The sequence below is a fragment of the Leptidea sinapis genome, chromosome 24 (assembly GCF_905404315.1).
Source record: "Leptidea sinapis chromosome 24, ilLepSina1.1, whole genome shotgun sequence".
Classification (NCBI taxonomy): Eukaryota; Metazoa; Arthropoda; class Insecta; order Lepidoptera; family Pieridae; genus Leptidea; species Leptidea sinapis.
Window position 1 is genome coordinate 5,663,117 of NC_066288.1, and position 27,321 is coordinate 5,690,437.

General features: G+C 36.8%; 2 protein-coding genes across 3 annotated transcripts; one reads left to right on the forward strand and one right to left on the reverse strand.

Moving 5' to 3' along the window:
* The first annotated feature begins 1,791 nt into the window (after positions 1-1,791).
* Positions 1,792-7,149, forward strand: LOC126971553 (VWFA and cache domain-containing protein CG16868). The gene has a single exon (XM_050817849.1). It carries the CDS (start codon positions 2,079-2,081, stop codon positions 5,622-5,624), a length of 3,546 nt encoding a protein of 1,181 aa, XP_050673806.1. The 5' UTR covers positions 1,792-2,078; the 3' UTR covers positions 5,625-7,149.
* Positions 7,150-9,204: 2,055 nt separating this feature from the next.
* Positions 9,205-26,858, reverse strand: LOC126971603 (la-related protein 7). Of its 2 annotated transcripts, XM_050817951.1 has the most exons (9): positions 26,726-26,847; positions 26,314-26,656; positions 24,356-24,523; positions 23,145-23,429; positions 21,094-21,168; positions 19,509-19,830; positions 19,076-19,191; positions 16,188-16,280; positions 9,205-9,426 (listed from the first exon to the last, which is right to left on the reverse strand). In XM_050817951.1, exons 2-9 carry the CDS (start codon positions 26,614-26,616, stop codon positions 9,217-9,219), a joined length of 1,572 nt encoding a protein of 523 aa, XP_050673908.1. In that variant the 5' UTR covers positions 26,617-26,656; positions 26,726-26,847; the 3' UTR covers positions 9,205-9,216. The 2 variants fall into 2 exon arrangements, with proteins under 2 accessions (XP_050673908.1, XP_050673907.1); XM_050817950.1 differs by having other exon boundaries at positions 26,314-26,858.
* Between the last annotated feature and the right edge of the window lie 463 nt (positions 26,859-27,321).

Consider the following 27,321-nt stretch of genomic DNA (forward strand, 5'->3'; position numbering starts at 1 on the left):
CCTACATGAAAAAATGAAATAATATAATCGATAGAAAAAGAATTATTTATTTATTTATTCAAGGTCCACCAACACAGAATACACATGTCAATTCATAAGATTGTAACATATAGTTCACAAGTGAACACATTATGCACATAAACATACAAAAAACAATTTAGTTCTTAATTATATAAAAGTAAATTGAAGTCCTATAACGCTAACGTTCTCCGGCAACAGGATCCTCCTGCCACCAGCAGCGCCCGTTCACGAGCATGACGCATGAGCCAGCCACAAGTGACATTTAAGGGAGCATGATGAAATCTGTTACGAGAACTCAGCAAACAACAATAAAATAATCCTAATTTACGTATCATGCAATACTCACCAAATACCTCTACTTACAATTTGACAATTCTGCTTAAACTTGTAATTAATATTATATTTTTACTAACAGTAATCAAAAGCTCAATCCTTTAGGGTAATCAAATCAAATTCACCTTATTCAGGCAGGTCAAGGAACTTTACAATTTGTAAAGTGATGCAGCAATAATACTCAAACTAGAAATACTCAAAAAAAATGTAAATTAATACGTAAAAACAAGAGCTATTGAGTACATTCACGGCCGACTACTACTGTATCAACAATAATACTAGGCCATGGTACAATCAATCCACACACACCGTAAATAAATAAAGGTATTTAGCGACCATTTTATTAGCACGTAATCCTGGAATACGCGGGGGTGGCCAACCAACGGGCAAAAACCTTAACTAATACGAGGTCGCTCCAGGAAATCTGCGAACACCCCAGGAATGTTCTGAACTTCTGGAAGGAGCTGGGCTGGTTGGAGTAACTGGCCAATACTGCACGCAAAATGGACCCATACTAATGGTTTTATTGCGGAAACAGGAGCCCCTATACCATACCATACAGTCGGTGACAGTGTTGCTAGCGCGGTGACGTGTCATTGAAAGTGCAGAAAAATAATGCTCTCATTGCCAGAGTTCCTCCCATAGTATAATATTTATTAGAATATTTTTTAAGTATTTTTTGTACTACTTTATCGTTTGCAATGAGTGATCGGCTGACCATTGCTGTACCCGTCGTCGATGGTCCGGGCGCGGGGAAACCACGCGCACACGTGTTGTCCTATTGTATCTTGGAATTTTTTTATGAATACATGGGACGAGACGAGCAGGACGTTCAGCTATTGATAATCCCTGCCCATTACAATGCAGTGCTGCTCCGGATTCTTGAAAAGCCCAAAATTCTGAGCAGCACTATTATAATTGGGCTCGTCACCTTGAGACATCAAATGTAAAGTCTCATTTGCCCAGTAATTTCCCTACGGCGCCGTTCAGGCCGAAACACATTAATGTTTAGGCACCGTTGTAGTACCCATTATCTAGCAGGCATCCTGTGCAAAGGAGCCTCCCACTGGTACTGGCATGCGACTAAGTTGGATAGATGGTCTCTGTGCTAAGAAGCTGTCGGCCAATAGTTGGCCAAATTTGTAATTGTGCGTGTGCGTAATCGGTAAATCGGAACTTCGTAATCCCGGGAATTTCGATTCTGATACAATCGATGATGATACAATTATTTAGTTGAACGATTTAGTTGGATAAGATGTGCGGGTTGTCAATTTGTCTTAAGTCACTGTGCTTATTTGTATACTCTGCGATTGATTTTGTTGCCAAACCAAAGAGAATTTAAGCACTACGTTCAGCCCAACTTGCAATTATTGTATGTTAATATATTATTATACTCTTTGTTGTAAGGTCTGCCGTCTGCGGGGGCTTTAGAGATTCTGGATTATAAGTTGCTTGTTGTTGATCTTTTTTTAGTCTTAAACTTCAAAACTTGTTCTGTGATGATTGTTGCCCTAATAGTAATGAAGAAACTGAAAACAAAATGCAATTTGTTACAAAGTGGTGCAATTTGACAATAACGATAAATTAATCTGTGTTGTGTTTGGACTGTTATAATTTTCGAACAAAAGTGAATATGTTATGTTCTAAATCTGAACGCCATGATAATATAAGCTCACATCTCCAAAACATTATTAGACATTCATATTGAATAGATATTATGAAGAATGATTAATCTCAAATATGTCTTATTACTCGCCATCAATATTTACCAAGTACACGCGCAATATGAAAGTTGTGATAAAAACGATATCAAATGCGACTACAAAAATAACATTCGCCAACTATCACATACTTTAGCGAGTAAGTTTCACGAAATAGTGATGAAAGAGCTTGGAAGTGAATATACTAATCACTTAGAAATTCGAAGTGCTTATAAAGTAAGCTGGTATCAAAGTTCCGATGATTACAGTATTTTATCAAAAATTACCGATAAATTAAGCCATAAAATTACATCTGCCACCAGTATACTTATGGATATGAAGAATGCTATTGATCAAAACGAAGTGTCATCTTATACACATCCCTGCCCATTTAAATCAATTGGTAGATATATATTTATGCGGAGTTTGAGTGAATCAAATAATATGAAGTCAAACACTCTTGAAAGATTCAAAGATTTGAAAATAAAGAGGCAATATTTCTTATCACATGTTGACTATGCCACTGACAAAGACTGCACAAACATACCACATTCAAACTTAAGATATTTATACCACAAGGTAGTTCACCAAGAGTCGAAAATTGTTGTTTTCATTATTGATAATAATATGAAAGAGGTATCACTGCAGCATGCATTAAGTGTTGCAAAGGAAATTGTACATACATTACAATCTAATGATTTGCTTGTGTTAAAAATTACAAATATGACAAGTTTTATGAGGTTTGAAGATACATGTAGTGTAGATGGAATGGCAAATATAGGAAATGCTACTGAAGGCAACAAATTACTCTTTTATGAGTATCTAACATCAATAGATGTGTCATCCGCAAATGTGCCACCTCTTAATATAAGCACAGAATTAGAAATACTCTTAAATGAATCAGAACCATTGCCTGTAAATAAGTTATTTATTTTGTTGACCGATTCAAAAATAATTGACAATAAAGAGTGGTTCCATATTTTCCCTCATGCTTCAATGAATATAACCAAGTTTGCTGTAGGACTGGTTCATGAAGATATAAATCATAAAAACTGTACCTTAGAAATTTTACATTTTGATAAATGGCACAATCATTCTAATGAACATTCTATTATGAAGATGCACATGAACAATAGTGGGGTGGTTGGTCAAGTAGCTTCTGCATTTATTTCACTGTTACCAACAAAGTTTGAGGAAAAACTAATAGCTGAAGGGCCACTGTGGGAAGCAACAGAGCGAGACTTCATTGTATCATTACTATATCCCATGAAAGAAGGAGTTTTAGGCCTGGACCTTTACTGGTCTGACTTAGCTGAAGATATTATTTATTTCAAGGGCACAAATGAAAGGAAACGGGCATTTGTAATGGATTTCTCTAGCAAGGTTCTCATGCACACCTTTTTCCCAAGACCAGAAACAACTTTTGATAAAATAAAATTTACAAAATTAAACACCATAGAGACATACTCATACATTGATAAAGTTGTGAATGAAATGCTAAAAACTGACACTGGTAATATTACGATGAATGATAATAATTCAACAATAAACTTTTCTTGGAAATGGATTCAAAATTTGTATATTGTATGCATAGTTTCCGAAATATCTGATGTTAATGCAACCAACAAGACGAATATATTTTTTACTAGAACTAACAAAGAAATACTCTTCCATAGAATAGATCTATTTCCACCTAAAAGTGGTACGATTTGTAGGCATTTTAAACAAATAGCAACTATTGATCAGGGTACTGTATATCTAAGTCCTTCATGTTTCCTATCACCATTTACATATTTATATGATATGGGTGATGGTCAGGAGGCAATTAATTATATGCAAAATTTTCTAGCTTATATCAGGAGTGTTGCTCATGGCCTTTTATCTAATCCAGGATTAAAAGATGAAATACAACAAGATGTTGGATTCCTGAATTCATTATTGACATTTTATAAGCGACAGCACATACATGGGAGCCTATCAAGGTATGTTATTCGAAGATATGCAGCAACAGAGAGTGGTGTACTTGTCATGTACCCGGGAACAGTGCTTGAATATGATTATGAACCAGTTCGCAGGCCATGGTACATATACGCCTCTGAGAATCCAGGCAAGCTCATTTTATCTCCTCCTACTTTAGATGTTGGTGGAGCAGGCTATGTTGTTTCGTTATCTTATTCAGTGAAGAGCCCTATGTATCCTACTATGGTATTAGCTATTGATGTCACTATGGGGTTCTTGTATAAGTTGCTAATTGATAATTTTCCAGTGTGTGCTACAACACATGTGAAATGTTTTATTATGAATGATAGGGGTTATTTAGTGTCTCACCCTGGACTTATGGATCCAAAGAGCTCGGGACCCATTGAGCAACAGCATATCACACACAAAGAGTCTATGATTGCTATTGATATGTTAAATCATAAGGGATTTGTTACTAAGAGGTTGTGCAATAATTTCTTTGATAAAACCATACAAAGATATTATGAATTCAATACTTCATTACCTAATGTCCTATCCAATGTTGTCTCTGGTGATCATTGTGTTCATTATTACATTGCAGCTATTCCGGGAACAAATACTTTTATTAGTGTAGTTAATGTATCTTGCAGTGTTGGCAGATTTTGTCCCTGTAGTATGGTTGATCGGCTATGTTTAAATTGTAATCGTATGGAGCAGACAGAATGTGAATGTCCATGTGAGTGCAGTTCGGAATCATATGGTTGCCCCAACTCAAACATGTCATTTAATAAAAATATTCCACTTTGTGGTATGATCCCTGAGAACAACAACCATAAGTCTCATTATTTCCACAATGTTGCTGAAAATCTTAAGTCTTGTTTCGATTTTCAATGTGAAACATATGTAACCTATGACACATGTTTAGGTGTTATGGGATGTGAATGGTGTCAGATTGATATGGATGGTCAAACACCATTAATATCTCCATTTTGTACATTACAGTCCACATGTTTTAATGGTGTGTTGGGTGCTGTGACACCATACGGCGAGGGAACTTTTGGCCACATAAATAGGGATGCTTTTGCTAGTTATTCTGCTATTGGTCCTATTGCAGGTTGTTTTGTAACCGTTAGTTTAATAATAGCTGTAGCCATATATTGTTATAGACAGAATACTTCTTCTGTTAGTTGTCACAATTTATATGTTGATGGTCCAGCAGAGACCTGGCATGATGCAGAAGTTCAAATGAGCCATTTACAAGATGATATGCCAGATCCATCGGGGCAGGATAAATTATTACCAATGGAAATAGAAGCCCCCATATCCCCTTACCGGGTTATTACTGGTTATAGACGACCCCACACTGCTGGTGGTTCTGATCATGGTTACTCAACTATGACTCCTCATGAGGATTCAGAGGCAACTGGATTTTCTGTAAATGATCCTACAATTTTGTCAGATGACACAAAGTCTGATGTGAGCTTCCCAGCCCCTGCCAAAATAAAACCTAGAGCTAATATGTCGACAGATTTCTCCATAACAGTTCTACCCTGTGGCAAGAACAGTGTGATTGCTCCGGTAACCGTCCATAGACATATGGAAGCATCTTGAGTATGCAGCAAATTTTTAAACCTACCTCTTGTACATAATTGAGTTTTAAGTCAATTTGAGTTGTGATATTACATTAAATAACATGGTTTTATGTTCTCTATAGAAACAACATAGTAATAGTTATTATATTTTATATGGGACAAATATTTTTGCTGTTTATCTTGTAAATGGTGCTGTTAGTCTATAATAGTATCAAAATTGCTAGATGCAGTATGGTGTACTATTTCTGTAGTTTTGTTTTGCTATCCTGCAGATAAATTTATGTTATCTGCATAAGAGCCAGAAAACAATACATGTTTTATAGTAAAAAACTAAGCCATTTTTAATTTCAATTATGCAGCTAACTAAATTTATTACTGCCTAATAATTTAGGCAATATTGGAACAATATCTTTCTATGCATACCACTGCATAATATAGTAGGTACACAGCAAACTATCTTGTATGCAATACCAGCAACCTTAATGCAAGAAGAGTTGGATTTTAACAGAAGCAGTATAATATAATGGTAAATAGTTTATAAGTACTGACATAATGATGATGTAATATATTTTTATAAAAATGTTTCCTCATTTAAAGTATGTAGGTACTTAATGTATTTTAAGGATTATAAAAAATATTGAGCATTCTGTTGGTACCTAGATAATAATTTATACATTTGGGTTTTGCATATCAGTTGATAGCAATTTTTTTGCATGCATTTTGTTTTAACACAGTTTCAATACATATTGTTATTTATTTTCAAAGCTAAACTTAATGGTACCTATTGGTAATTTGGAGTTAATTTGTATTTTTATTATTATTATTATGTAGGTATATTTTCTCTGCCAGTGCCTATTGTAGTAGTTATACCTGTATTGTATACTTTAAGACTGAATTTATGTAATTGCATTTACAATTTGAATAAAATTATAATTTTTAAGGTTTTAATCATGAATTAATATATATATTCAACATAAACCCTTATACAATTTTCGTTCCGCGCGTATCAACAGAGACCATTCCTTGTTATATTCCTAGATCATTTACGGCCGTTTTCAATAACATATGAATCCTTATTTTAACTTACTAGAGGTAGACAAATCTATCCTTCTACGCTTATTTATTTATATATATATAACAGCAATGTATCCGTAACTAGAGATACGTTCTTGAAAACGGCCGCTATACGTCTAGATAGACTGACGGCTGTGAAAACATCGAAATAAAATTGAGGTTAACATTTAACCTCTATTTTGAGCAATGCTGCCTGCACTAACACTAAAGTGAGATACAAATCGGGAGTGTGAGACGTAGCTTGTCACACACAGTAAAGTAATAAACCTAGCCTGTTATTTTATCTAGAGTACTTATTATCAATGGTTATGTTACGGGCAATTTGAGAAGTCCGGGCACTATTAATAATGGCCGTTCTGTATTTATAATGCCCGACTCAATTGGACAATGTGATTAAAACAGTATGATTATTTACTTTTCCCGGCCATTATGAATAATTCCCACCCTATTTTGGGCAAAGTAATAAAATAGGTGAACTGTAGTGTTTTTGTTTAATAAATGAAATTAAACTCTCAAAATTATCACGAAAAATTAACAAAAAATAAACAATTGAACATAGTAGTTAAAAAATAAACATTGAAAAATGTAATAATATCATTATTTACTTACCTACTTTTATTTTGACAAAAATATTACTTAAGAACAATAGTTTAAAAATTTGTAAACAGAAAAGTCAACAAAAATATCTAATAATTAAGGACTGTGGAAGAAAGTTATTAAGTTTAGAATTATTTATTCTTGCAAGATGAGCTTTGGATTTGTGACATTTGGAATTGCAAAGAATGTTTGATTTCTTGCATTTACAACGTTTTAAATTCACAGTCACCACTACAGGAAGCCTTGTCCATCAAAATGAGAGTCTCTTCGAGCACATTCTCGAAGAGTAATATCAACTTTTGGAACATCGTCGATCGAAATGAACTTTTCTTTACACACAGTAAACTGATTTCTGGAGTACAGTTGGTTTAAAACCGTGTATAGTTTTTCTTTTTCGACAGATATAATAATAGCAAGTATATTACGACTATCCATCTTGGTCGATCTACATCTGGTATCCTTACTCGAACGCTTTGGCCTGTTTCTGCATTAGGAAATTTTGCATTTGAACGCGCAAACCTTTTATCACATTGCCCGGTCCAAGTGATAAATTCAAGCTATCTCAAACACTGACTTATCACATGGACCACGAGCCGTCGGGCATTATTAATAATGGCCGGTCAGTGATAAATTAGTCAATTTGCCCATCGCTCTTCGGCATTATTAATAATGCCCAGTTAATCACGTTGCCCGTAACAGTTATATTGAATATTGACTATTGGGCTTTGACGTATGCGTGACTTGGTGTTATGTGAACTGTACCTACGCGGCCTTGACCTGACGTCACTAAAATGGCGGCTGTCGTAATTTCTTCTTCCGCATCTATCATAGGGAATGTTACATTGAGCTAATGTTATCAATGGCGGATTCCTGTCGTCGAATTTCACTTTCGTACGATGTTTGTCGTTAATCTAATGCACTTCAAAGGACTTTCCTACAGACAATCAAACAAATAAATTTTTCATTGCTACCTTCAAATATAAAACGCGTTTCTACATCCACTAGAACAAGGCATTAGACGGACTTACACCAAATATAGATTTGCACGATCTTGCAGAAACGGAATTCTATTGGATTTAAAAGATATCTCGTCTCCGCTTTGCTGGATCCGGTAGGTGAGGACTTACTATTTACGAATGACCCTAAAATATGAAGCTGAGATTAATGGACTTTCTTTTTGCAATTTGCCTAACCCAGATTTATTAACATTTAACAGTAGGTATCGCGCTGTTTCGAGGTCACATGTAACTTTTTTATGGTAGGTAACTAATTATAAATCAGTTTTATTTTTGTAATCTTAAAATATACAGTTCGGAAAAAGCTACCCGAGTACCTAATTACTCACATAAATTATTGTAGGAATGATGCTATGCGACCATCATGCGAAATCTAAAATTAATAATATGAAGGTAACAACTATAGGTATGATGTCTATATATCTATTATGGCCATAATTTTTCATACGAATAAATTTTTTGGTGTAAATGTAACCTTAATAACCTAAATAAATCAACGTGTGAAATTTGCATTTCTTGTAGTCCCAGCAATACATAAATAAATTATAATTAGATATGAGCTTGTAACATTCTCCTGGACTAGCAATAAAAGTACTTACATTACAATGTGTTCATAAATTATTTCGTAAATTCAAGCAATCTTTTTATTTGGAAGTTTACATTTTCACTTTTATCGGCATATCACATAAGGACTATGTCTGCTTGTTGTTTTAAATTATATTTTACACTAAACACATTTTTATAAATCCACCCGGTTGCCAAAAAACATTGCTTTGCATGTTACTCGGGTTTGTAGGTGTTTGTTTGGTTATTTGGTACTATCTAAATTCTAAACGATTCATTCCTGATCTCATCATTAAAAGACAGCAATTTTTAATTTCAGTTTAGGAAGGGATTGAATAAAACACCAAATAAAAATAATAATTATTCATCATCAAATCGTATGTGCGTGTGTGTAGGTTGCGGTGAGGCAGGCGCGATCATGCCAGAAGCGGATCTCGCTTGCGACTTGTTGAGCAACTTCTCTCGGCCGCGCAACCTCTTGACTGTGCGAGCGTGCTCCGCGCGTCTCCATTGATCTTCTTCTTCTGTCCCGCACAATACCCGCGCTCTATTACCAGAGTTGCTGCAGTACTGTTGGACATATAGAGGATTGATTAAGGCGAAGAGTAAGCAGAAAACACGAAAAAATGGTGTTTTTAGACAAGTTTTGTGGTGAAAATATAGCATTTCAAGCTATGAACACTACTTAATCCTGTTACACATATCCTTAAGTCTTATTTGTAGGTGGCTAATACTTGCTGTTGGTTATAGTTAACACTGCCGAGCCTTTTTGAACTACAACATTTCTTTAAAGTTAAACAAGTTTTTTGGCATGACATTACGCATTTTTTGGTACTCCTCTCAGAAAATTTATTCTTATAGCTTGTACTTTTTTGTGTAGTTTCAGCATATAAACTGTTTGGCTTTGTTACATAGACGGCGCGCCGGCAGCCGTGAACTCATATCGCTCAAGGTCGCTGGCATTTAGTGCCACCTTAAGCTTAAGGTGATACAGAAATACAATACAGTTCTTAACACTTATTGTAATAGAATGTTAAGTCATACATTCGAAATAGTGTGGTTTATATCCCTTATGCTCCTCAGGTAAAATAGATAGCAAGTGGGTAAATTTTGTGCCATAATATTTACTCAATATGTGATGGTAATACAAATGAATTACCGGATAGGTGTATAGGTAGATACAAATATTTTAAAGTTCGAATACAGTACAAGACTATTAATAAGAACTTATATACGAGGGCGGCTCTGAAAATTTCGGGAATCAAGGAAGTGACACAACATTACTATTTAAAAATGTATTTATTGCTTTTCGAAATATTCTCCCCGAAATTTGGCACATTTTTCCATACGATAGAACCAACCATTCCATTCGGAAGTTGGGGTCTCCAAAATGGCCGTTTTGTAGGCGTCCACAGCTCCTTCAGGTGATGAAAATCTCTGACCACGCCATTTTTTCTTTATATTAGGGAAAGTATAGGAATAATTAGGGCTTCGGTCGGGGCTGTACGGCGGATGGTCTTATAATACTATGTCTTCTTGCTCTAAAAACTCTTTTGTTCTGTGCGTGGTGTGAGAACGATTCGAGATCACTTCTCTAACTGCCTCAGCCTGTATTGACATACTTGGCGTCGATATGTCGAGCGACGTTCAGTTCCGTGGTCACTTGGAAGAGAAGGCCAAACTGGCCTCTAAAAATCTTGGTGTACTCAGTAAGGCGAGACAGTACTTCACTAAAAGCCACCGCCTGCAACTTTATAGGGCGCAAATTCGGCCTCACATGGAGTACTGTTCTCACCTTTGGGCGGGTGCTCCCCAGTACCAGCTTCTTTGACCGCATGCAACGAAGTCCGGTTCGAATCATCGACGATCAAGCCATGTCCGATCGGCTTGATTCTTTGGGATTGCGTAGAGAAGTGGGTTCTCTCTGCATCTTCTGCCGCATTTATCACGGGGAGTGCTCGGAGGAGCTGTTCCGGTTGATTCCAGCGGCCGAATTCCACAACCGCGCGTTTCGCTAGAAATTTCTTGCCTCGCACAGCCACTTTGTGGAATCAATAACCGGCTGCGGTTTTCCCGAACAGATACGACTTAGGGACCTTCAAGAAAAAAGCATACTCCCTCCCACCTTAAAAGCCGGCAACGCATTTCTTGACACACCTGATGTTGCGGATGTAAAAGGCCGGTTGCCTCACCTCTCCCCATCTTGTGAGCCTCTTGCCCGTTTGCCTCCTCTTATATATTAAAAAGAAATACATAATCCGTGTCAAAGTGTATTTTGTCTCTTTTATGCACAGTTATTATGACAGTGACAGTAGTGTTAGCTAAGTGACGCTGACCACTGAGATGGGAGTTACAGATTCAAATCACGGTAGGAGCAAACGTTTGTATCATATTATGACTGTTTATTTCCAAGTCATGAATTTTAAATTATGTTTTTAAGTAGTTATTGTTATATAGTTGTCTGACACCCCTAGTAATGCATTATTTTGCTTAATTTGGAGCTAAATAATTTGTGTGATAGTATGACATTTTAAAATTTGCGTGTGGTCAGTGAGACACTAACGGCCGTACCCAATATACTATCTACAGACACGGACTAGTAAAAACATAAGGACTCCGTGTCACCTTACATAACAGCGTAGCACCAAAACAAGACCATTAACGTGTAAATACATAGCCCCACGCACACACACTTCTACAGGCCGATAGGCGGCCATTATGAGAATTGTCATCGTCTGTGACAGATCAGTTTGCGTCTCAATAAAATATTTTAAAAATGCCGTCGTGCGTTGTGAAAAAGTGTAAAAACGATACTATATAAGTATTTGTGGCCATATATGATTATTTAAGGGAGAAAAAATTGTGTAACTAGTATCCCCCGTAACCGCACACACACTAGCATAACGGTGCTTCACTTGCTAATATCACGGCGCGGAGACCTTCTTTTACTCGTCCGTGTCTACCGATAGAGATAAATTACTACCTTCTACTGTCAGTAATTAGCTGTCATTAATCTGAAGCTGTCCCAATATACCCGATAAGTCATTCTTATCGCCTTATATTGGGACGCGTGAATTGCAATTTCCATACAAACTTCTATCGCTGGCAAGCTATACGTCGTTCCATTGACAGACAGCGTTTACGGATAAGATGAGTTACCGACGATAAGTTTATTGGGACAGAAAATTCAACGATAGTTACGATTTTTATCTCAAGTAAGAGATAGACTGAATATTGGGAAGGGCCGTAAATGATTGGTGAATTTATATAGTCGTATTTCATGTTAACCTCTCTGCATTAAGTTCCATGAGCTCGGTACAGAGAAGTGCGTTATAAGATTGTTAATTTTATTGTAGTCGTACACTGTATCATTCACATTCTAACTCACACCAAAGAGTATCTATACGTGTGTGAATAAGGATTGCATATCAAATTAAAAATAATAGAAAAAAAACAACATGGCAAAACTGAACAAATGATTTTTTTATTTTGGCTAGTCTCAATGTCATGCCATCTTTTAAACAGCTCTATACAAAACATTACTAGATAATATATTCAACTAGCTTATTCAAAAGACGTTGTTCTGTAGATAATAAAAAAAATACTGTTGTATAGGAATTTGCCAATAATATTTCAAAATATCAAGAATTATTTCGTAAGATATTCTCCCTGTTGTTATAATAAAATTGTAAGCCAGAGAATCCCTCCCCGAGCATTCGCGCTCGGGCTGCCCTTCGTATTCTGTGGAGGGCACAGTACCGTGTATGTCACAGGACAAACAGGGCAGCAACACCACGGCACCCCGCTCCACGCTTAATGTGGACTTTTGTAACATCCGGGGAATTCACTCCAACTTAAACGCCGTCCACCACCACCTTGAGACGTCGCAGCCGGCCTTGTGTTTCCTTACGGAGACGCAGATATCTCGACCTAGCGATACGTCATATTTAACGTACCCCGGGTACATAATTGAGCATAATTTCATGCCTCATGCCGGGGTATGTGTGTACGTTAGGGAGTATATCTGCTGTCGCCGTCTCGGCAATTTTGAGGGTAGGGGCCTGTCTACTCTCTGGCTCCGCGTAGATTTAGAGGACCGCGTCCGCATCTATGCGTGTGTCTACAGGTCCTATAGTGGTAACGCAGAAACGGATCACCTCATGGGCTGCGTTCAAGCGGCATTTGATGACGTGCTTGCTCAGATCCCCTCCACTGAAATCGTAGTCTTGGGTGATTTCAACGGGCACAATGCCGAATGGCTTGGATCACGTACCACAGACTACGCAGGGCGATCTGTGCATAATTTTGCATTGGCGTATGGTCTGTCCCAATTGGTTGAGTCACCGACGCGGCTCCCGGATGTGGATAGCCACATGCCGTCCTTATTAGATCTTCTGCTGACTACACATCCCGATGGTTACCAGGTCTCTGTCGACGCCCCTCTCGGAACGTCCGACCATTGCCTGGGCAGGAGTGTAGTGCCTATCCGACGCCAACGTCGCAGACCACCAGCGACCCGCCGCGTTTGGCACTACAAGTCAGCAGATTGGGATAGGATGCGTTCCTTTTTTGCATCCTACCCTTGGGGCAGGGTTTGTTTCCCTTCGGATGATCCTAGTGCCTGCGCCGTTGCAGTAGCCGATGTGATACTGCAGGGCATGGATATTTTTATACCAAGCTCTGTAGTACCGATCGGTGGCAGATCACAGCCCTGGTTCGATGCGTCAGTTAAAGCAGCATCTGACTGCAAAAAACAGGCGTATCGAACTTGGGTTGCGGCGCTGGGCTCAAAGGATCCGAACTGCAAAGTTCTGAAGAGGAAATATAACCGTGCCTCCAGATTTTTTAAGCGGCAAATCGCCCGTGCGAAATCGAAGCACGTCGTCAAAATTGGCGAGCAGCTTTCTAGTTACCCGACCGGAACACGCAAGTTCTGGTCGTTGTCGAAAGCTGCTCTTGGTAACTTCAACCAGCCGTCCATGCCGCCGTTGCACATGAGGAATGACACCCTGGCCCATACGGCAAAAGAGAAAGCCGATCTCCTGTGCACTCTTTTTGCCTCCAACTCGACTCTTGACGACAACGGAAAAACACCGCCGACCATCCCGCGGTGTCAGAGCTCCATGCCTGAAGTACAGTTCCGACAGAAAACTGTTAGGCGAGCTCTGTTTTCGTTGGACGTCAGGAAGTCGAGCGGGCCGGATGGCATTTCTCCAATCGTGCTTAGAACGTGTGCCCCTGAGTTGACGCCGGTGCTAACGCGTTTATTCCGGCACTCTTATTCAAAAGGCGTAGTCCCTGATTCATGGAAGTCAGCCCTTGTCCATCCGATCCCAAAAAAAGGAGACAGTTCGGATCCGGCAAACTACAGGCCTATTGCGATTACCTCCCTACTCTCCAAAATCATGGAGAGCATAATTAACCGCCAGCTCTTGGTATACCTTGAGGGTCACCAGTTGATCAACGACCGGCAGTACGGCTTTCGCAATGGTCGGTCGACTGGCGATCTTCTGGTATACCTAACACATAGATGGGCGGCGGCTATTGAAAGCAAGGGGGAAGGCCTGGCAGTTGGTCTGGATATAGCGAAGGCATTTGTATGGCACAAGGCGCTCCTCGCAAAACTTCCATCATTTGGGCTTCCCGAGAGCTTATGCAAGTGGACCTCCAGCTTCCTCACTGGGCGCAGCATACAGGTCGTTATCGACGGTTATTGCTCGAATCCCAAGCCCGTGAACGCTGGAGTGCCCCAAGGCTGTGTGCTATCTCCCACGCTGTTTCTTCTGCATATCAATGATATGTTGGACACCGCCAAAATGCATTGCTATGCAGACGACAGCACTGGTGATGCCGTATACACGGGCCATGCAGGTCTCTCTCGGGAAAACGTCGACCAGTGCCGGGAGAAACTTGTGTCTTCTATCGAGTCCTCTCTCGAGAAGGTCGCGGAATGGGGTAAGTTGAACCTTGTCCAATTTAACCCCCAGAAGACTCAAGTTTGCGCGTTTACCACTAAAAAAACCCCATTTGCCGTATCACCGCTCTTCGAGAACACTTCCCTTAAAGCCTCGCCTAGTATCGGAATACTGGGTCTCGAAATCTCGAGCAATTGCCAATTCCGTGGCCACCTGGAGGGCAAAGCCAAACTGGATTCAAAGAAACTGGGCGTCACAAATAGAGCACGGCAATACTTCAAGCCGGCCCACATTCTAGCGCTCTACAAAGCGCAGGTCCGGCCTCACATGGAGTATTGCTGTCATCTCTGGTCTGGCGCACCCCAGTATCAGCTCGATCCATTTGACCGCGTGCAACGCAGAGCGGCTCGAATTGTCGGGAACCCAGTACTCTGTGAACGGCTGGATCATTTGGCGTTGCGTAGAGACGTCGCTTCATTGTGTGTTTTCTACCGCATCTATCACGGGGAGTGTTCCGAAGAGCTGTTCAACCTGATTCCTGCCGCCGAATTCCACCTTCGCACGACACGCCACAAGTTAGGATTTCATCCCCACCATCTGGATGTGTGGCGGTCCTCCACAGTGCGGTTTTCAAGGAGCTTTCTTCCTCGTACCACGAAGGTGTGGAATGAGCTTCCGTGTGCGGTGTTTCCGGGACGATACGACATGGGTACCTTCAAGAAAAGCGCGTACACCTGCAACGCTCTTGTGATTCCTCTGGTGTTGCAGGAGAGTGTGGGCGGCGGTGATCACTTAACACCAGGTGACCCGTACGCTCGTTTGTCCTCCTATTCCATTAAAAAAAAAAAAAAAAAACTGTCAAACCGTGGGTCATTAAATTCTCTCCATACAAATATGTCCATACAAAACAAATATTGAAAATAAAAATTATTTTGGGTCCCAAATCGAAATAAAAACTATCCTATCTCTCAAGTTGGACCAAACTGCACTCCATGAAGTCATCCGTTCATTAGTGTAGGAGTCCATCGAGGACAAACAACGTGTCACGTAATTTATATAATCGCCACCCACAATCTCTTGCAACACCAGAGGAATCACAGAAGCGTTGCCGGCCTTTAAGGGAGGTGTACGCGCTTTTTTTGAAGGTATCGTCCCAGAAACACCTCACAAGGAAGCTCATTCCACAGCTTTGTAGTACCACACATCCAGATGGTGGGGATGATATCCTAACTTGTGGCGTGTCGTGCGAAGGTGTCCCCTATTTCCTATTTAGTTATAGTTACTAAAGAAAATCACTATTAGATAATAATCTGTGTCGGATTTTTTTCGTTTATTGTTGCTTATTTTCTCAAAGGACAGTTAATTTGTACCGCTATATCCATTCACACTATGTACTTATAGTTTTTCCATACTCACTTCATCAGCAGCCTTCGGCGAGTCGAATCTAATGGTGACTTCTGTTTGTCCTTCCTTCACTTCTATATGCTGCACGTGAATATTGGTTTTAATCTGCATTCAAAAGTTATGTTCATAAGCACATTGAGCAATTTTCTAGAAACTGTGACATTCATAATGTTAACACGAGGAACAAACATAAACTTGTTATGACTACTACTCGGTTGGGTCGAGTTAGTAAGTCTTTTGTTGGGCGATGTATATGCTTCTACAATATGATCCCAGAAAATGTACAAAACAAATGTGTTACGAAATTTAAAAGAATTGTTAAAAAACGTTTGTGTGGGAAAGGTTATTATAGCATAAACGATTTTCTTAATGACACCACGGACTGGGATTAAAGCGAACACCCTCAGGCTCTTTAATTATAAATGTTTATTGTACGATATTACATTGTAATCCATATTTTATATAAAAAAAAAGCCCGCTGAGTTTCTTGCGCCCATTCAATAAGTGATTATAAATCCTATTTTGAATAAAAATATTTGAATACCCATAGGTACATATCAATCAAAATCACTTTATTTATGTAGGTCAACGAAATGACACTTATGGATGTCAAGTTTTGTTTTCTTTTTACATATACCGCCATTTTGGAAGAGGTTGAGCTTTTATGAGAAGAAGAGGCAAGAAACAAAACTACAATATAATATTATGTATTTAAAAGAAATGCCTCACACGAGTAAGTCAAACAAGTAAATGTAAATGAATAGGTTATAACAAGACTTGTTGATTACGGTAGATGCATAAATCTATACACACCCTAAATAAATAAAGATTATCTGTGAGCATTTGATTAATTTTAAAAATAAGAAGCAGAGTAGACCACCATAAGTAGCGCCCGTTCACGAGCATGACGTATGGGCCAGCCATCGCCTCCCATATTGTATTGAAGGGAACGACCTGTCCCACATAGAAGAAGGAACGTAGGGGTTACCTGATAGTCACCGCCGCCCATGCTGTTTCGTCATTATACGTTGTATGGAAACACCGCACAAAGTGAAGATTTATTTTTTAAGTCCAAGACGTATTTCACAGTATGATTGTTTTTTTTTGTCACGTTATATTGACAGCGTTACTTGCTCAAATATCATAAGATCTTTAATAAAGGTATCACTTCATACTATACTAGAGGGGATTCGAGAGATCGGCTAACTTCATGGTGTCATCAAATAGTGCGCTTTGATAAAAATTCACTCCCATATTTTATTCCCAAAGGTGCCATGAAATGTATAAAATACTTGCTCAAAAATTAATTAAAAATGTAGACATTCTAAGCAAATTACGTAGGTGAGCTATTTATCATTTTTTCAATTTGTGATAAATTTTATCAATCGAGTGAAATCTATGGTTTTTGATTGTAAGGGAGACGAGCAGGGCGATCAGCTGATGGTAATTATTACCCGGTATCCATTACAAAGCAGTTCAAATTCATTAAATATTTGCCACTCAGGATTCTTGAAAAACCCAAAATATGTGAGCGGCACTACAATTCCGCTTGTCACCTTGAGACATAAGATGTTAAGTCTCATTTGCCCAGTAATTTCACTAGCTACGGTGCCCTTCAGACCGAAACACTATAACTGTTTTCTCATTACTGCTTCACGGCAGAAAAAGGCGCCGTTGTGGTACCTACCCATAATCTAGCCGGCATCCTGTGCAATTTGATTCAAAAATCTAGCAGTGGTAAAATACAGTGCAAATCTACAAAAATGCGAGAAGTGCAAGTCGGCCTCGCCCATCGAGGGTTCCGTACATATTATTAGGTACCTACCTATAACTTTTTAAGGAAAAGGGTTTCTTTTTTCCTTCTTCGTCAAAAATCTAAAACTAAACAACATAAAAATAAATAACATCTGTTTAAGCTTGTGCCAATGAAGCTGTTTGCAATATGATAGGATGCCCACATGACACGGTTAACTTATACAAAATTTGGACTGACGTTCCTCAGATAAAGACTATGTTTCTTGTGATTTAATATAAACAAATGTAAAGTTTTCAGACTTTTCTCTATACTTCTAGTATAAGACGATATTACTTGCCAAATTTCATAGTTCTAAGTCAACGGAAAATACCCTATAAATTTTGATTTCCTTGAGTGTTGAAGTACCTACCTATACGTTTTGTGTGGCATAAGCAGCACTATCTTTTTTTAACGTTAACCCAGGAGATTGATGATTATTTCACAGCTTCAAGAGAGTGAAGACTTGAATACCTATATCGTTTTAATTTCAACTCGATCATCTTGACATAGAGATGGACAATCTACAAGGGTTCTGTTTTTTCCTTTTGAGGTAGAGGGAACCCTAAAGAATAATGTTAACTTACATTATTAAGTAGTTAAACAGTAGTTGTTTATACCGCTTAAAGTTACACTCTCTCACCAACAACCTACACAGAACCCGATGGAAAAGTCTCGGGCTGTAGACAGTCGAAAGAGGCGATTCCTACACTATCGCCTAAACAGACACGACATCCGAATTATGGTCGGCACCCTAACGGGTCACACATCACTGAACAAGCACCTATTTACAATCGGCGTTACGGACAGTCCTAGGTGCAGGGGCTGACTAACCGAAGATGAAACGGTCACTCATGTAATCCTGGAATGTACTGGGGTGGCTATCCAACGGGCACAAACCTTAGTAAATACAAGGTCGCTCCAGGAAGACTGCGAACACCCCAGGAGTGTTCTAAACTTCTGGAAGGAGCTGGGCTGGTTGGAATGACTGGCCAACACTGCACGCAAAATGGACCCAATTAAGCGGTCTAATTGCGGAAACAGGAGCCCTTTCCAATTTACCAATACCACTTAAATGATTAAAAATATATCTATTGATAGCACTTACCGTTCTCTTTGTATGTTTGACATCAAGACAGGGTTCTTGCAGTACTTCTTTAACAAACACACCACTTATTTTCTCCAACGGGGCTTTTACTGTATCCATCTCTAGACCTCTGTTTGCTAAAAATTAATACTAAGTTTGAGGATTTGTCTTTCAATTTGCAAATTACATCACAAGAAAATTTATTGAATTAGGCGTTACTTTGCGGAAATCCATAATTATACAAATGATTTAAGTTTTCTTTAGTGTTAATTCCGCCAATATTTGTTTTTAAAACAAATCGACGCGTGTTTCGCCTCTACACGAGGCATCCTGAGGACGTGTTGTCTTGCCAAAATCTGGCACGAGACTGAAACTGAGTCTTAACTTAGAGAACTTAAATCATTTGTAAAATTACATCACATAAATTACGTTTTATTATGTTACTCTAAATTACCTTTATCAAGTTCAATGGATGGGGCCGCAGGCACTGGCATGCCAGCATATCTTTTCTGTTTATGCAAATTGTTCTTTAACTCTTTCATATATTTCCTTTGCAGATTTAAGTACTTATTTCTAAGTGTTTTCCACTCTGATTTGGATAAAACCTGCAGTCCCCATAAAGCACCCTTTGGAGCTTCATGATTATAAATACTCTTGGATTTCATTTTCTCTTTATTTGAACGCTTTTTAACTCTCTTTTTTCTATGAGTTTCAAGAGTTTTGCTTTCATCCTGACTAGTGTCATCCTTGGATTCTTTATCTGTGCCTTTATGTTCCTATAAAGTCATAATAATTTTGTCACATATACACAGGTGTAATCGTTAAATATGTGAAGTATCCACGTAAGTAATGTAACTTACCAGTGGGAGGCTCCTTTGCACAGGATGCCGGCTAGATTATGGGTACCACAACGGCGACTATTTCTGCCGTGATGCAGTAAGAAGGGCGCCGTAGCTAGTGAAATTACTGAGCAATTGAGACTTAACATCTTATGTCTCAAGGTGACGAGCGCAGTTGTATTGCCACTTAGAATTTTTGGGCTTTTTCAAGAATCCTGAGCGGCACTGCATTGTAATGGGCAGGGCGTATCCATTACCATCAGCTTTACATCCTGCTCGTCTCGTCCCTAATTTTCATAAAAAAAAATCAAAAATTTTGATATTAAACTCTTCCATATATTTAATATGAGGTTAGCAGAAAGGTTATTGTATTGCACAACTAGGATATCAATTCAAAAACAAAATTTTGCTAATAAATAAATATTATTCACTTAAAGAAAATAGTTTTATTAGATACTATGTCAGGTTAATAAACAGTTTCCTTTATACAGAATATCAGTACTAAGCTAAAATAACCTTTTAAAATAAGGAAAATAGTTCTCGTTTGATTCTTAACAAGTTAATGATGTCATTTCAGTGTTAAGGTAAAGTAATTTCGATATAAGTGTAAAGTTTTTTGATATCAATAATAGTTACGGAATAATCATCTGGTCACACTTAACTGTTACATCCTGTATACCCTATAAGACAATTAGTTAGGTACGAAATTATTTTTATTGCAATGTAAAATTATGTATGTCAAATGTATAATTGCAATCTATCTTCTCCACTTGTTTTTAATGAGCTATGACGTCGTATGGCGACCACATACCGGAAGAAGCAGTGTTGGTAGTCCCCCCACAAGATGATGGATGAGGGCAGCGCAGGACGTCATTTTATTTTATTATTTATAACATTATTTCTAAATATCTTCTTTGAATTAGTTTCTCGACTTTTAATTTTATTGTATCACTATATATATATATATAACACGGAAAATATTTCAATATTAATTCTGAAAGTCTATATGCCTAAAATATAATATTTTTTAAAATAAAATATAATGAATAAATGTTTCACTATTAAATTAATGATTTCGTGCTTATGCTGTAGAATGCTTCTATACTATTATTATTAAAATAAAAAAGATCACAGAGAAAGAAATAGAAAGGAATTTTCCATATACATATATCCATTGCAATATAGTTTTTTTCAAAGTACCTCAACTGTAGAATCTCGTTCAAATATTGTGATATCTGGGGTGTTAATCTCGCTTGTAATACTTTTATTTTCTTCCTAAAATAAAGAAAAAAAAACATATTATAAAATATTTAAAACATGTCATATATTATACAATTTTATTTATGGCCTAGTTTTGCTGGTGGGAATAATGGAACTTTTATTTGGTGACACATATACCCTATATTTTAAAACACATTAAAATGCAGTGACAATAATAAGTCAAATTTACAACTGGACTGTATTTACCTACTATTTTAACAACTTAAGAATGTACCTAAGCGTAATTTTGATATTTAGTAACATTTACTTTGTTTGATAACTTCAACTCGTTTGTGTTATGTTGTTATATTGTGTGTGTCTGTGGGCACATTTATCTGCCTGAGATAATAATATTCTTCAAATATTCAATTATCAGGCGCCCATTTCTGCGTCACAGGAATGTGTAAGCATTACTGTTTCGGGCTGAAGGGCGTCGTAGCTAGTGAAATAACTGGGCAAATGAGACTTAACATCTTTTCCATAGTATTATGTACTATGGTATATTGCTATGGGGCAACGCTGCTGATATTAATACAATATTTGTGCTGCAGAAGAGGGCTATTCGCGCTATTTATAACCTAGGTCCTAGAGAATCATTGAGAGCAAAATTCAAAGAAATTAACATCTTGACTGTTGCTTCTCAATATATTCTTGATAATGTAATGTATGTATGTTCATAGGCACATAAGTGAATTTGCCAGAAACTGTCATAACCATAATGTTAACACCAGGAACAGACATAAACTGATGATGCCTACTACTCGGCTTAGTCGAGTTAGTAAGTCTGTTGTGGGGCGATGTATATGCTTTTACAACAAGATCCCAGAAAATGTTCAAAACAAATGTGTTACGTTTCAAAAGAATTGTTAAAAAACGTTTGTGTGGTAAAGGTTACTATAACATAAATGACTTTCTTAATGATACCACAGATTGGGAATGGAGCGACCGCCCTCGGGCTATTAAATAATAAGTTTAATTGTACAATGTTACTTTGTAAATGTTACTTTAATTGTAAAACATATTTTTGATGAAAAAAAAAAGCCCGCTGAGTTTGTTGCACCCATTCTTCTCAGGCCTGAGGCATTCACTTTGGAATGGGTGGTAGTTTTTTTTTGAATTTCAATCCTATAGTGATTTCACATCCTATTTTGAATAAAAATATTTGAATTTGAATATGTCTCAAGGTGTCGAGCGCAGTTGTAGTGCCACACAGTTTTTTTGGGGTTTTTATGAATCCTGAGCGGCAATGCATTGTAATGGGCAGAGCGCATTAATTACCATCAACTGACGTTCTGCTTGTCATACCTTATTGTAATAAAAAAAAAGGCTATTCAAATTACTCACAACAACAAATGTCTGGATAAATTAGTCTCTACGTAAATACAATGCTCAGCATAAAAATCAGTGCTGTTCATCCAATGAATATTTCAGTGAACCAAACACCACAAAACTTATTCATGATGGTAATCATTTACCACTGATGTTCAACTATTCGGTGTAGACTATAGAATCATCACATGTGTTCTGAATGACAGTCAGAAAGAAGATGAGGAGAATTACAAACTATTTACCCAATTTTACTTCTTCATTAAAAGTTGACAATGCTGTTGTAACTTTTTTGGATTAATTTATCATTGATTTTCATCTCTTTTCCCTCATAACATAATTTATTCGAAATACAATTGGCTAGCGCTTAGCACAAAGGAACCAGTCCACAAAATTATAAAAAAATTACTGATTGACACTTATCCCCAAACAAAACTTATCCGATATTTCTAATTTAAGAAGGAACCGGATCGCTTCTCGTATTTGAGCAAAGATATTGAACATGGATGTGTTAACAAAAAATATACTAAAAGTCACAAAACAAAACAATAACTATCTTTTGATTTTGGACCTCAAATACTCAGCTTAGTTTGCACGTGGACTGGTTCCATTCTGCTAAGCGCTAGCCAATTATCAGATTATGTTTATTAGCAGAAATAACTTACAGTGGGAGTTGGTGTATCAATTCTCTTCTCACTGTCTGACTCAGTACCTAACTTCAATTCTAAGTTCTTTTGTAGTTTCTTTTCTTTGTTCTTTTTAGATTTCTTCTTTGGTGGCTCATGATCTTTTTCCTCTTTTTCGTCTGCCTTTTCTTCATTAGAAAACATTTTAATGGAAGACAATTCCTCAGGTGGCATACAGATGGGTAGTCTACAACCCATTTCAGTGAAAGCATTTATGCACTTCTGTGCATCTTGCTGCTTGGTAAATTCTATAAATCCAAAGCCCTGTAATATAATATGAAAAAAAGTTATTTTTGAAATGAAAAATTCTTTAGCTGAGCTTTCGTTGGGCACTTTTGTTGGGATGGGTATAAAATGTTAATCTCGCGTCAGGACATGTGCCCTGATCGAAAATTCGTAAGACAGTCGTTGAAATTACGGATGATAGTTGATTTTTGTGAGAGATAAACTTTTTAATGTAAAATAATTGTTATCGTTTGTTCTGGAGTGTTAAATTTTAAGTGCACAATAAATGAATATTGTACTTATGTGTAAGTAAGTTATTCCCTAACCATTCCAAAATATTCAAAAATGCACAACATTATTGTTCAAGTTTTCACTTCTGCTGGCACTCTCAAAGGCCTCACAAAGTATACAGTTAATCTATATCCAATGCTAGTCTATATGCATAAAATTCATATTCTTTATCAGATGTTTATTATTGACCCATCTATTAAACTGTCCTTTCAATAACCCCCAAATAACTGGACAGGTGATCACTTTGCCAATATATTTAACTAGTAATTTACAAATGAACATTACATTAACATTTCACTGCCTTCACATTTTGCAAGTATTGTGGAAGACACCATGGATTGGGAATAAAGTGAACACCCTCAGGCTCTTTAATTATAAATGTTTATTGTATGATATCACATTGTAATCCATATTTTATATTTAAAAAAAAAGCCCGCTGAGTTTCTTGCGCCCATTCTTCTCAGGTCTGAGGCAGTCTCTTTTGAATGGATGGTAGTTTTTGATGTTCAATAAGTGATTTTGAATCCTATTTTGAATAAAAATATTTGAATTAGAATTTGTGATTTCCTTAATAAAAAAAAAATATGTAGAACATCTAGGTCTATGTCCCAATGAACACCTACATCAAACCATTCAATATATTAAACATATAGAATTACTAAGATTATAATTACCTTAATTTTTTGGGAATTTTTAAATTTTGGCAAAGATATATAGGCAACTTGACCATAATCTGAAAAAACTCTTTCCAACCACTCTCTGCTAGCTGTGACTGGGATAGATTCCACATAAATAGTTCTCAAATCTGCATCATATGGTACCATTGGTATTTTTCTCTTAACCTTAAAGAATAATAATTTATTCTTATGAATAATTAAAGTAGTTTAGTTAGATTTGATAAAGTATAACATTTTGGAGAAATAGCCACCTATTGACAGATTGATTTGAAAAAAAATAAATAAATAGGCCAAAATATGCAAAGCGCTACAGCTCTAACAAAAGTAATACTATTAATAGACCAGGAGTGCAAATTAGCACATATCATACTAGTCAAAGAGCAAAAGCTATAATTTTTTTTTTCTGTATCTGAGAGGCACTACAATTACGCTCGTCACCTTGAGACATAAGATGTTAAGTCTCGTTTGCCCAGTAATTTCACTAGCTACGGCGCCCTTCAGACCGAAACACAGTAATGTTTCCACATTACTGCTTCACGGCAGAAATAGGCGCCGTTGTGGTACCCATAATCTAGCCGGCTTCCTGTGTAAAGGAGCCTCCTACTGGTAATTTTTTTAAATAATGAACTTCCACTTAGCAATGTAATTAGATAGCTACATTTTATAAATGATTTGAGTTTTCTTTAGTGTTAATTCCGCCAATATTAATTGTCTTTAAACAATTTGACACGTGTTTCGCCTCTACATGAGGCATCCTCAGGTGTTGTCTTGCCAAAATCTGGCATGAGACAAGTCAAGTGTCGAATTGTTTAAAGACAAATATTGCTGGAATTAACACTAAAGGAAACTCAAATAATTTTTATAATTACTAGTGGACCCGACAGACATTGTCCTGTACACACATCTTAAATTTGAAAAATTGATCCAGCCGTTAGGAGGAGTTCACTAACATACACATGAGCAGGAGAACTATATTATATGGATGGAATTGAGAATCTAAACCAATCTCAAATTCACTGAAACAAACAAAAAAATCATCAAAATTGGTCCAGCCGTTTAGGATGTAGTTTAATTGTGAATCTAAACCATTCTCGAATCCCCTTGAACTCACACAAAAAATTTCATCAAAATCCGTCCAGCCGTCTAGGAGTTCAGTGACATACACATGCACACAAGAAATATATATATATAAAGATGGATTTCCGCAAAGTAACGCCTACTTCAATAAAAAGCCACATTTTAATCAACTTCTGAGTGTAATACAAAACTAACAAGCAAAAAATGAATTTGTGTTAACAAAATAAAGCGTCTTGTGACTAGATTGAAAATATTTAGTGTTTTGATTATACAATGAAGTTCTTTTATACTGTGTATAGAGTGATAAAGTTTAATTTATATTATTTCCATGATGTATCATAAAACAAGTAGTAACAACAATAATAAATTACACACAGTCCTCTCTCAGATATTTTTGTACATCTTTCGGTATTTTAACAAAATTTGTGTAATTATTCTATAACTTTTAATGTTTGTTATAGTTAAGTTTTGTCTATAACGGTCAATATGTCACACTAACTTAAACTTTTTAGTAGCGTTGTGATGTGCTGAGTCACTGTTTTAGTCGAATTATATGGTATTCGAATCATGACTTGAATCCGCGGTTCGAGCCCAGTACTCAAGTTATATGTGTATGTGTTGACTCGAGTTCAGAGCTCTACTCTGGAAATTCGAGTCCAGAACTTGACTCCGCTTCCAATTTTAGAACAAAAAGGAAAAAAAGAAAGTATTGTCGTAGTATAAAGGTACAAATATAACTCAACTGCACTTTAACAGTATTAATTAATTTGTTTGATGTGTGCAGTGTTATTTAAAAATTATTCTTTTAGGATTGGAAAACAGGAGTGCCGATAAATATACATAGAAACATATTAAGTGAGTAATAATATTTAAATTACCTTCTGTTTATCTTCTGATAATTCCAAAAAGGTGGAATGTTTCATTGCTTTGGCTATATCCGTAATATCTTGAGTCATTGTTCGAATTTTATTAAATTTTAAAAATTCAGTCAAATGAACATAGGGATCAACATTAACAAGATCACCCAAATAGCGGTCCTTACTTAAGTTTGCGTCACTAAAGTAAAACTCCATTTGTTTCAGAATATTTTCATACAGTTGTTTTTTACGGTGGCGTATTCGTTTTCTTGGTTGTTGTTTATTTTCTTGATCAACAACTTCGGCATTTTCGGATTCTGACATATTTACAACTTTTCACTACCTAACCTATAAGAACGAATACCTATTTTAAAATAAATTTACTTCTATTTAAGCTATAAAGTATTTAAGAAGTGTCTTGTCGTCAGCCAACCGGACGAATAAAATAAGTCCTCCGAAGTCTGATTAACTTATCTAGTTTAGAGTGTATTATCTATGGAATAACTGATGATTATCATCATTATATTTTTTATTAATCGTCCCGCGACCGCTAAAATTTTTCCACAGAGGATGTAACACTCACATGCTTTACTCTGACGCTTGGTGATTAAATAGTGGTTATTTAACCTAGTGGTTAAATTCTCTTTGATTTATGTTAGGCAAAGAGAATTTAAAACACTACCTACGACTTTGACCTGTAAATTTATTTTACTTTTTTCCTGTCATTAGATACGTTTTTACTTTTTACTTAAGTCAATCAGTTGAAATGCGTTTTTTTTACTTTTATAATTCCTTCTCTATGTATTCAATATCTAATCATAATACTTTTAGCTTATTTTTTAATAATATACTCAATTATATGAGAAAATTTATATTTTAAATTAAAAATTTCATTCAGTGACGTCTCTTTTCTTCCTTCATTGTAACCCCGAATTATTCTTGAAAATCGAGAAGTTTACTTTGAAAGTTAGGCATATATATTTTCTGATATAGTAACCCTGTTGCGGTCAAAATAAGTAAACGTCAATT